The 12693-nt window shown below is 39.8% G+C and overlaps 1 protein-coding gene across 1 annotated transcript in view; it reads right to left on the reverse strand.

Annotated features, from left to right (window-relative positions):
* Positions 1-12693, reverse strand: part of znfx1 (zinc finger, NFX1-type containing 1) — a 57252-nt gene that overhangs the window by 19261 nt on the left and 25298 nt on the right. Inside the window, exons 5-10 of the mRNA XM_060836303.1 lie at positions 11960-12108; positions 11727-11870; positions 10879-10999; positions 3596-3828; positions 2360-2499; positions 488-642 (exon numbers count right to left, since the gene is read on the reverse strand). Of these exons, the coding sequence (XP_060692286.1) occupies positions 488-642; positions 2360-2499; positions 3596-3828; positions 10879-10999; positions 11727-11870; positions 11960-12108 (942 nt within the window). The remainder of the gene's footprint in view (positions 1-487; positions 643-2359; positions 2500-3595; positions 3829-10878; positions 11000-11726; positions 11871-11959; positions 12109-12693) is intronic.

Below are 12693 nucleotides of genomic sequence, written 5' to 3' on the forward strand. Positions count from 1 at the left end.
AGAGGAGGGCTGATGACGAATACAGCCATTTCGATCACTTCCTACATGGTAGTCGCTGGAAATACCAGTGACAAGAATGGACACAAGAGAAATCTGCAAGGATTACAGTTGAGGAGGATGTGAGCAGCAATGAAGGAAGGGCATAGTGGAATCCAAATTGCACAATGAGACAGGAATAGGAACAGTCTCCCTGCTAGAATACACCTCACTCTCTACCCATTTCAGGCTGTATTGTCAAAACTGTTTTTATGACCACCCTGTTAAGTGTATCAGCAAAATTCTATATGCAGCATGTATATTTGAATGAGAAACCCATTTATAAACAAGCTTACATTTCTGTTACATACTAGTCACAGAGAAAATCTCCTACTCTGACTTCCAACCCCATTCCCACACGCAAGTTGGTAAATCAAGTTGAGTATTTTGATGTCAATGTTGCATAATCTGCATTGAGTCAGCACAATAAGTAAATGTAATAAGATCTCACCTGTTGTTGTCATCCCCACAACCTTAGCCTCCTTCAGAACCCAGAGGTCTTCTTGTAGCCTTAACTCTGCCAACCTGTCAGCTGCTGCTTGGTAGAGCTGCTCATGCTGAATTATCCTTCGTCTTACGTCCGTTTGATACATGGACAACCATAACCTGGAATTTTCAAAGGAATTTTTATAGCATCTAATTCTTAGGATGCTCACTGTTCTGAAAGTATGGGAAACAATGTAGGAACCTTTTCCTTTAAAACACCACAAACCTAGATGATGCTGGGTATTCCTGGAACAAATACACACTCCACCCTATTCCCACATTTCAGATGTGCAGGAAATTCAAGTACAGTTATAGTACAACTCCATTACTAGCCACTAGACCTATTTGTTCAGATCATTTTCAGTTATTTGCACTTAGAAATTTGAAGGTGCTTCTGTGCTCAGATTCAAACTTACGTATAACATGATCCTGATGGAAATTGAGAAGGTGGTTATTGGGAAGATATTTCTTCTTGAGGGGGAGACCATGACAAGGGACACAGTCTGAAATAAATGTTTCTCTTTGAGGATGGCAATGGGAAGAAATCTTTTCTATCACAGGGTCTTTAGTCTTGGAATTCTCTTCCACAGAAAACAGTGGAGGCTGAGTCATTTTCAAGGTGGATTAGACGGCTTTTTGACGGACAAGTCAATTAGGGTTATGGGCAGATAGGAAATCAGGAGTTGGACCACAATCAAATCAGCCATGATCGTAGTGAATGGTGGAACAGGCTTGAAGGTCTGAGTTGCCTACTCTTGCTCTTACGTCCTGTTTTCCTATGCTCTTAAATTTGGGTTGGTTCTATTCCTGGGGTCTCGATAGTTTCCAGACAGGGATTAAGAGTCCACTTCCATCTTCTTTATCATCACTATCAAACTATGCTTCCTCAGGACAAGGGTGAAGAAAATGTGCCCTGTTATTTCAATTTGCTGGTGGCAAGTTCTAAAATAAGGTATCTCTTGCAGCATTTGATCAGTTTCTCACAAATGCATGTTACATCTCACTACATTTAATACCTTCTAAACGTAAAGATAAAAATGTTTTTTGAAAACCATTTGAGTAAAACAAATTAATTTCTATCAAATGAACTCATGTTACCAAAGTGGTGACAACATATTTATTGATTAATAAAACTCAATAACATCATGCAAAGTTTCTGTGACATATATAACTTGGTTTCTTTTTTAATGTTGTGAATTTTAAATATGAATTTTAAAACCACTTGCTAAGTCAAATTGTGTGGCTTCAGTAAACTGAGTTCAATGATTCCATGAGTGAGAATCATAGAACCATAGAATCCCTACAGCATGGAAGAAGGGCATTTGGTCCACTGAGTCCACACCGCCTCTCCAAAGAGCCCCCATCCCACCCTTTCCCAGTAATCCTGCATTTCCCATGGCTAATCCACCTAGCCTGCACACCCCTGGACACTATAGGCAATTTAGCATGGTCAATCCACCTAACTTGCACATCTTTGTCCTGTGGAAGGAAACCAGAGCACCTGGAGGAAACACACACAGACACGAGGGGACTGTGCAAAGTCCACACAGACAGTCGCTCGAGACTGGAATCGAAACCGGGTTCCTGACACTGTGATGCAGCAGAGTTAATAACTGAGCCACCATGCCAAACACAAGAAATAAGTAGCTTCATTTGAGAAAAACTTATTTCATACAGAACCCCAGTAGGCTGCAGTAGAGGTATCTCTCTGACTGATAAAGCTCTGCTAAGTGGCAAGGTTATATGGTCTCAAAAACAGTGGAGTTCAGCAACAAAAAGCTGGGCAAATAGAGCAGGAAATCTTGAGGGAAATCAAGTAGCAGCACTCAGCTCTGACCTATACAGGCGCCATCGATCTTTGAGAGGAAGCATCCAGATATTGAAAATTCTCTCCTCCTCTTCTGCAGTCATAGCACCACTCTTGCGGAGTTCAGCCTGTGCTTTCTGTTTCATTTTCCTCCTTTCACCCCGTTGCACCTGTTTTAAAACAGGAACAATGCACTTCAAGTGGGATTGAATAATCACACGACAAAAATATATGTTGGAATAAAACGCAGTTTTAGGCAATGCAGGGGATAAACTTCAGGTATCTTTTAAATGAATACATATGTGATATGTTACTTCTACAATGTATTCTTTTCCAACTACGTGTTGGCTTCAGAGAATCTCATCCAGCCCATTTGGCCTCAAATCTCCAAGCAAATGCTCTGATGTGCACTGATAGCAGTCAGCTTCCCATTGCCATGGCATACTCTGAGGACTTTTATATCAATTTGTGCACGCTCATACTGATGGAGCGAAGACTTGAAATTTCATGGATTGAATTATATTCAGAGACTCCCTTACTGCCTTGCCTCAACTTGAACAGGGGAGTTGTCTGTCGAAGGGAAGAATGGCTGCCCTAAGTTATTTAATCACTAATAGGCTGAAGATGGGATTTCTGCCACTCAGAGAGAGGACATCCCACCTGAAAGAACTGCCAGTCAATCAGAGGCCAACAGCTCTCAAAGTAGCAGCAGCGCCAACATGAATAGTGGTCACTGTCAGTACTACACTTGGGCAATAAGAGGTAAGAATCAGAACTTTGTAACTGCTCAGGGATCAGCAGAGAAGGTAGGGGGTGCTGAGGTTTGGGAGTTTGTTATGGAAGGGAAACCTTGGGAGTGGTTGCAAATTGGGGAAGGGAAGTTGGGAGAAGAGATACTTCAATGGACCAGGGAAACACTTAAGGAGTGATATTGCCACTATTAAACCATGCATGGAAATCTGTCGAGTTGGCCACCTGAATGCGAGTCTGTCCTGCCAGTTAAATGAGTGTGGTGGTGGGATGAAGTCCTCAAGTGGAAATATATTATCCACTTTTGAAGAGGTTCACTTGGTCCACTGGTGGGCAAGTAGTATGAGTCCAGCCCTGCCGCTGGTGTATTTACAGTGGGGTCTGAGTGGACATGTAGGACATGCCACCTTGCTTTCAAACCTGTCAGCGAGAGCACATTAAATCCAGCCCAACTTCAGTGAAGAGTCCAACTAATCATGACAGCAGCTCTTTAAGTTTCAAAACCTCTGGATTCACCTGCCAGCCATCTTGGTCCTGTGGATTTCCTCTCTGAGCTCCCCGGTTGTTAAGATTCATTGCTAACAAGGTGTTTGCCAGTTCGTTGAGATCAGCATCTTGTTTCTTCTTGGTCTTCATTTTTGGTTCATCGTCATCAATCATTCTGTCTCTCTGGATAAGCTCTGCTTCCTCAGAGATTTGAATCAAATCATCCTCCATATCTTCATCTTCCAGATCCTCCTGCTCTTCATCTTCACAAAAAAATGCAATAAGAAGGTATATAACATGAGAGAGAGGAGCAGGGTTGAGTCATATCAACTTGTTTACCTCCCATGCCGTTCAACTGAATCATAGCTCATTTTCCATCTCAACTCCATTTCCTTGTCCAACTCCACATCCCTTGATTCTCCAAATGTATTGTCTGCATGAAGCTTACTTAATAATTGAGTACCATTGCTCAATAGGACAGTAAATTCTGAAAAACTCAATCATCTGAGTGAAGGAATTTGTCCTCATCTCAGTTAAAATTGACCAATTCCCAATCCTAAAACTGTAATCCCTGGTTTCTAAGCTATTGTTATATGATTCATTGAGAAAACTTCTCATTCTTCTAAATTCCACAAAATATAAGCCTATTCTAATAAATCACACAGAACATTACAACGCAGTATAGGCCCTTCAGCCCTCGATGTTGTGCAGACCTGTAAAACCAATCTGAGGCCCATCTAACCTGCACTATTCTATTTTCATCCATATGTCTATCCAATGACCATTTAAATGCCCTAAAATGTGGCTGGTCTTCTACTGTAGCAGGCAGTATGTTCCACGCCCCTAATATTCTGAGTAAAGGAACTACCTCTGACATTTGTCCTTTATCTATCACTCCTCTAACGTAAAGCAATGCCCCCTCGTGCTAGCCATCACCATGTGAGGAAAAAGGCTGTCACTGTCCACCCTATCTAACCCTCTGATTATCTCAATTACGTTACCTCTCAACCTGCTTCTCTCTAATGAAAACAGCCTCAAGTTCCTCAGCCTTCCCTCCATACCAGGCAACATCCTTGTAAATCTCCTCTGAATCCTTTCCAAAACTTCAGCAACATTGCTATAATGTGGTGACCAATACTGTACGCAATATTCCAAGTGCAGCCACACCAGAGTTTTGTACAACTGCAGCATGACCTCATGGTTCCAAAAATCAATTCCTCTACCAATAAAAGCTAACACACTGTATGCCTTCTAAACAACCCTATCACCCTGGGTGTCAACTTTCAAGGATCTATGTACCTGTACACCGAGAACTCTCTGCTCATCTACACTACCAAGAATCTTACCATTAGCCCAGTACGCTTTATTCCTGTTGCTTCTTCCTAAGTGAATCACCTCACATTTATCCATCTTAAACACCATTTACAACCTCTCAGCCCAGCTCTGCAGTTTTTCAATGTCCCTCTATAACCTACAACATCCTTCTGCACCTGCAAATTTACTAACCATCTGTCCATGTCCTCATCCAGGTCGTAATAAAAATCACAAACAGCAGTGGACCCAAAACAGATCTTTGTGGTATACCACTAGTAACTGAACTCCAGAATGAACATTTCCCATCAACCACCATCCTTTGTCTTCTTTCAGCTAGCCAATATCTGATCCAAACTGCTAAGCATCCTCAATCCCATGCATCTGTATTTTGTGCAATAGCCTACCATGGAGAACCTTGTCAGATGCCTTACTGAAATCCATATACACCACATTAACCGCTTTACCCTCATCCACCTGTTTGGTCACCTTCTTAAAGAACTCAATAAGATTTGTAAGGCACGACCTAACTTTCAACAAAACCACACTGACTATCACTAATCAGCTTATTCCTTTCTAGATTATTATAAATCCTATCACCTTTTCCAACACTTCACCCACAACTGAAGTAAGGCTCCATGGTCTATAATTACCAGGGTTGTCTCTACTCCCCTTCTTGAACAAGGGAACAACATTTGCTATCCTTCAGTCTTCTGGCACTATTCCTGTAGACAATGACAACATAAATATTGGCAATGTCCTCTCTGGCTTCCCAGGGTACTTATCTATTTTTACACTTTCCAGAGTTGCCAATACCTTTTCCTCATGATCCTCAATCCCATCCAGTCTAGTAGCCTCTATCTCAGCAGTCTCCTCAAAAACATTGTCTTTTTCCAGTGTAAATACTGACTAAAAATATTCATTTAGTGCTTCCCGTCTCCTCTGACTCCACACACGACTTCCCACTACTATCCTTGATTAGCCCTAATTTTATTCTATTCATTCTTTCATACCTATCGAAAGCCTTTGGGTTTTCCTTGATCCTATCTGCCAATGACTTCTCATGTCGCCCCCTGGCTCTTCATAACTCTTTCGGTCTTTCCTGGCTAACCTGTAACTCTCAAGCACCCTACATGAGCTTTCACATTTTATCCTAATATAAGCTTTCTTCTTCCTCACCTCACAGGTCAATCTTTACTATAAACCCGCTAAGATAAACACACATTTCTTTGAAGCAGAGATGGAAACTGTACAGATAATTTCAGGTGTAGTCTCATTAATTCCCTTTACTTCATTCTCCAAACTCCTTAGAATGAAAATGAACACAGCACATGCTGCCTATAGTGCCTTTATTGTAATAAAACATCCCCAATCACTTTTCATGTATGAATAAACCTAAGTTAGTTGCCAAGCCATATTAAGAATGTGATGATCTAAAGATAAGGGAATTCAGTTTTGTGAATGGATTGGAGAAATTGGGGAGGCTGTCCTTATAGAAGAGTAGGTTGGAAAGAGATTTGATTTTCAAAATCATGAAAGATCGAGGCATAGGAAAAGTAAAGGAATTTCATTGGTGGAGAACCAGAGGACAACAATGGCAAAAAGAATCAAAGGCAATAAGAGGGCAAACCCTTTTAAGGAGCAAGTTATTAAGTCCTGGAGTAAGAGTGATAGATGGCAAATTTGATTGTGACTTTCAAAAAGGAACTGGATAATTTTTTTAAGAGGAAAGTTGGTCAAGCTAAAGGGAAAAGGCAGGGGAATGGGACAAGCTTGTGTTGGCCTTTGCAAAGAGCTAGTTCAAATATGATGGGCAGAATGACCTTCTTATGCCGTGATTCAAAAAGGAGATATTAGAACAAATGTCCAAAGGTCTGGTCAAAGAGATCCATTTGAAGAGAAACTATGAAGGAGGAAATATTGGTAGAAAGGCTGGAGAGGTTAAGAGTGGGAATTCCAAAACATTTAGAGCCTAGAAAACTGAAGGTACAGTTGCAACTGTTAGAATGATTGCGCATTTCCAATTATTACTGTGCCAGAATTGCTGGAACACAGAAATCTCAGCAAGCAGTTATGATTGGAAGAGATAACCAATGTAGGGAGCAGCAAGATCTTTGAATACAATGATAATAATTTCCAAGGTTGAAGTGTTGCCTAATCAAGAACCAAAGTGGGTCAGCATGCATAGAGATGAACGGGGATTAGGATATTGTCCAGTTTGGCCACAGGCAGCAAAAGTTTGAACCAACTCAAGTTTGCACAGAGGAATGAGGATGGTCGACCATGAGTGCATTAGATCACCAAGTCTAGAGATAATAAAGTCATAATTGAGCATTTCAGCAATAAATGAGCTGAGGAAAGGACACAGTCAGGTATTGTGATTAAGGTGGAAATTGACAATCTTAATGTCAGTATCGATACATGGTTGAAACCTCACCTAGGAGTCAAACATAACAATAAAGCTATGATCACAATTTGAATGCAAGGACATTTAAATCCCTCTGCATCATTATTTACTAGTGACATTATTAAAAATTTATTTTACTCTCTATCCTTGCTGCCAAAGTAGATAATTGTACAGTTGACTCAATCTTGCACAATCATTTAATCTTTCTGTAACCACTTCGTGTCCTCCTCACATTTACTTTTCCATCAGTTTTCCATTAACAACCTTCTACATATTACACTCAATCCCCTCATCCAAGATGGTATTGATTGGAAATAGCTAAGTCCCACCAGTAATAACCTGCCAACTCAAAAATGATCTATTTTCTCTCCATTGATCTAAGCTAATACATTACTCTCAGCCCAGTGTAATGAGCCCTATTCTTGACATCTGATGTAAATGTGAAGCAACCCTTTCATGATTTGGCACAGAGGACCCCTGGCCTCTGTGAAGTGTAGCACAACTGGGTCAACTATTCAAGTTAAAAGCAACCATCGCTTTAAAGACCAACAATGTATTGCCATTGCTAAAATAAGAAGAGGGAATGAGAGACAATTAATACACCCTCAAAATTGAGACTTTAGGTCTTCAGAATTTTATTTTCTATATATATTGTATTTCCACTTATTACATATGTCAAGCTATCTACTTTTTGTTTGTTTTAATGATTGTGAGGGTATTCTGTGGTTTTAAATTTGTATAGCTTAAATTGTATAGTAGTAGATTAGGAATTCTTCCTTTTCTCTGCCAGTTATTAAAGTTAAGTGTGTTACAATAAACAAGTTATTTTCTGTTAATGATGTGAATTTCCTTTGTCCTGGATAGCAATGTCAGGAAAATTGGCTATTGTTTAATTGGGATTGTATACATTTAGCAACAGCATGTGCAATAGTGCAACACGATTCTTGTTGCACTTCTCCCAGAGATTTAGGAGGTTAGTGTTCAGGACCTTTTGAATGAGGTCAACGTAAAATTGGATGCGGAGTTAAAGTGCGTGGTAAAAGATAAACAGAAAGATATCAGATTTCACATATTAAAATAAGATGCATTGGAAGCAGCTAAAACCATCCTGCCATTAGAATAGATAGTCCTGATGGATTTAACCAAAAGTAACAAAGGCTAGACTGCTAAAGTAGGAAAAGAAGTTAAAAGTGGAATTGCCTCCCAGAACTAAAAAGGCAGAGCTAATTGAAATATTCACAAAACATCAGGGAACATGTGAAGTACAGGAGAAACTAAGTATACAAAGAACTGAATCACTCGAGTTAGCAAAAACTCAGTTGCGGTCCAAGCAGCTTGATTATAAAATAGAATTGAAGCTGATGGAAATAACAAAAAAGGGAATTTAAACTTAAAACCCTGAATTTGAAATTTAGAGAGAGGTCAAACATAAAAAGAGTGTGTTTAAGAAGACAGAACTAGGGATTCATAAATAAATGGGTAAAGAAAGGTTAAAAGTGGAGAGAGAGATCGGAAATACCATCTTAAAATGTTGCAGTTCACCGAAGTGACATCAGATGAGAAATTTGCAGGGAAAGAGTGTGGAAGCATTCTTTATGTCATTTGAAAAACTAGTAAGACAAACAAAGTGGCCAGGGAAAACTAGACAAGTTGACAAGTGGAAGACTTGAAACATATGCATCACTGTCAGAGAAATTTCTATGGATTATAACATTATTAAAATAGAAAGTTATTCTTGGTGAAAAGGAGTTTGTTTCTCAAGCAAAAGTTTTGACATTTGGAGAAGCAGCCTGTGCAAACATATACTGAATTTCAAAGGGTGAATCAAAGTAATTGTGACAGATAGAAAGGAACATGAGGAGTAAACACAATGCATGAAGTTCTCAGAGAAACTCATTAGCTTTTGTAGTAAGAACCTTTGTTGAAGATCAGAGAGTTACAACTGCTGGACAGACAGCAGGAATAGCTGATGATTGTGAAATAATGAATAAAACAAAACCTTTATTCCATCTACCTCAAACTCAAGAAGGATATAGAGTGGAAAAACAAAAGGATGGGAAGTATCCAAGATAAAGAAAAGAGAGTTGGAAATGTGCTAAGATCCTCTTCTCAGATCAGGAAAGAAGGTGTTGAGGGTCTCAGTGAAATAATGTAGGACACCCTTGTTCAGAATGCTCAAAGTTACACAGGAAACTCATGTGAATTATTTGGATTTGTAAGAGTGGGTCCAGAGAGGAGACTAAAGAAACAAAAACACCAGAACAAACTAGCTCTGACTATGAAATGCTGTCAGCGCAGGAATGGTGAATAAGGTAGGTGAGACATATAAAAGATCTTTTAAAGAAAGTAATGGTAACCTCTTCTTCTTTAAATGATGCAGCTAGACACGAGCACTGCTCCTTCATCAGGTAGTTATGAAGCAGGATCATAAGACACAGAATTTATAGTAAAAGATTACAGTGTCATGCAACTGAAATAATATATTGAACAAACCTATATCGCTGTCAAGCCTTTCATCTTTTAGAAGGGGTTGCAGGTTTCGGTTCATTAACATGTAAACCTCAGAACTTCTTTTAAGCCATATTCTCAAGATAGCTTAAGGTGTTATTTAAAACGTGACATCTCAGCTCAGACAATGCATTAAAGGTGTGCGGTTAGAGTCTGTATCCCAATCTTGAGTCAAACTGGTTCAATTTCCAAAGTAGGAATTTATAATATGTTACATGGATGGGCTGCCTGCACTAACTGCCTGCGGATTGTGCACTTTTTGAGCAAAATAGAATATATCTGCAAATACAATCCCACAAATGCAAACTCATCTCATAGACTTATATGTGTGTGTGAGTGTGCATATGAGAGAGAGAGAGAGAGAGAGAGAGAGTGAATTTGAGTGTGCATGCACGTGAGAGAGAGTGTGTTTGCATGTGTGCGTGCTTGATATGAGTGTGTGCATGTGTGATTGAGTATAAGCCTGTCAGAAGGTGTATTCATAAGTGTGTGTGTGCGCGCGTGATGTAACATTTTATAAATTCCTACTTTGGAAATAGAACCAGTCTGATTCAAGGTTGGGAAACAGACAGACTCTAACCTCACACCTTTAATGCATTGTCTGAACTGAGATGTCACTTTTTAAATAAAATTCCAAGTTATCTTGAGAATGTGACTTGAAAGAAGTCTGGAATTTACATATTAATCAACTGAAATCTGCAACCCATTCTAATAGATGAAAGACTTAGCAGCAATCTCGGTTTGTTCAATATAGCATTTCAGTTGCATGACATAGTGATCTTTTGCTTTCTGTGTCTTATGATCCTGCTCCACAACCACCTGATGAAGGAGAGCACTCCGAAAGCTAGCGCTTCCAAATAAACCTGTTGGACTATAACCTTGTGTGATTTTTAACTTTGTCCATCCCAGTCTAACACCAACACCTCCACGTCATGGCTTTAGGGTTAAGGGGATCATGTTAATTAGTTAATGGTACTGTTGAAAATAAAAGTCAGCAGGGGAAGTAACAGAAGATGATATTGTTTGTATTTTAAATTCATTACAATTTTTTTCTTTTAAATTCTGAACATGACAGTGGAGATTTTACCAGCATTCTCCATGTTCTGTGGATCTGCTCCAGGAATTGCAGTCACACTCATGAAACCAAGGCCCAACCACTCTACCATTAATGAATACCTTCTTCCAAGGAAGCCAAAATCATCGAATACCTGTAAAAGCATTAAAATATCCAGTGAAAGGTAGTTTCTCTATCCTGAACACAGTAACTGGCACAACATACAGCATAAGCCCTCAGACAACCATGTAAAATGAGTTTGGTAACATTTTTAGACCTTAACTGTGTTAACAAACACCTTGAGTATTCCTAACCCCAGTGGAATCACACTTCAACTTTTAAATTATAAGCAAACTTCTTCAATTAGCACTGAGGCTTCCCAGCACTGATCTGAAGTAATGGCAAAAACAATGCAGCATTCACACCATAACTCAGAACAATCAGCTTCTGACGTCAACCAGTGACTTCTGTTAGCAGAAGCATGCTTACAGGCATCAGCTGAGAATTAGATAGCACCTCCAAGGTAAAAATCTGACTTTTAATTGGACCTCTTTAATGTTAATGTCGATCTCTCTGCACCTTCTCGGCACTGTAATATTGTATTCTGCACTCTGTGCTGTTACCCTGACACACCTGTATAGAATAATTTATCCGTAAAGCACATTAGACAACACTTTTTACTGGACCTCGCTACACGTGACAATAATAAATCAAATCAAATCAAAATAACGGTCAATAACATCTAGGCTCATCTGAAAAATATGCCCTTCTGGAAGACACACAAGCATTCTCATAAAACTACAATTTCACTGACAAGAATATGTTCGGAACACATATTGCATTATTGAAAAAATATAGGGAGACATCTTATGTGATCATACCAGTCCATTCTGCAAGCTGTTCCAATGTACTGCAGAAATGTATTTCTCTAAATACTGTTCGTGAAGAACCCCTTGCGTTGTGCACTCCAACTGCTGTGCTGCTGCTCGAATCTTCTGCTCCGATTCTCTCATTTGATTGGTGACCTTTATTGGACACAAATTGAAACAACTGAGTGATTTTTGCCAACAATAACACAAAGTCATGGGATTTCAGCATCATACTGCAACCTTACCTCGAAATAGGCGCCTCGTAAATGTTGGGGAAGTTTTCTTCTGAAATCTCTGCTGTTTCTCAGTTCCTTCAGTGTAAATCTTTTCAGTAGCTCACTGTTACTTCTTCCACCCACCCTGACTAGGCCAGAGTGCAAGAATCCATAGATCCCTGAACAAGAAAAAAGCACAAATGGAAAATGACATTTACTATTAAGTTATCTGGCCCAAATTTTTCTCTAAAATAAAACAAAGAATTTCAGCTGCTGGAGCTCTGATTCAAAAACAGAAATTATTAGGGAAACTCAACAGCTCTGGCTGTACCCATGGTGAGAAAGTCAAGTTAATGCTTCAAGTCCAAAGACCCTTCGACATGATTAGATTAGATTCCCTACAGTATGGAAACAGGCCACTTGGACCAATAAGTCCACTCCGACCCTCCAAAGACAGAATTGCCAGTCCTGCCTTTGATGCCTTTGTGTCTGATACCCTGGAGCTCTCTTCACACAGGAACTCAAGCCCATGACAAGCACAAGCTGTAACTTCTCGACACTGGCTCCCAAGAAGTAGGCCTCAACCAACTGATATCAGAACCCGAACACAGCCAACATCTGAATACCTGGCAGCTTCTGGCGAGCTGGAATGCCACTGTTAAGGCTTGCTCACTGATTGGCACTCAAATGATGGAGTTTGATCAGCAGTGGGATGGTGAGTTAGTTGATGCCTAACACACCCACCTCCTCCCCACCCATTTGGC

Source organism: Hemiscyllium ocellatum, chromosome 15 (genome assembly GCF_020745735.1).
Source record: "Hemiscyllium ocellatum isolate sHemOce1 chromosome 15, sHemOce1.pat.X.cur, whole genome shotgun sequence".
Lineage (NCBI taxonomy): Eukaryota > Metazoa > Chordata > Chondrichthyes > Orectolobiformes > Hemiscylliidae > Hemiscyllium > Hemiscyllium ocellatum.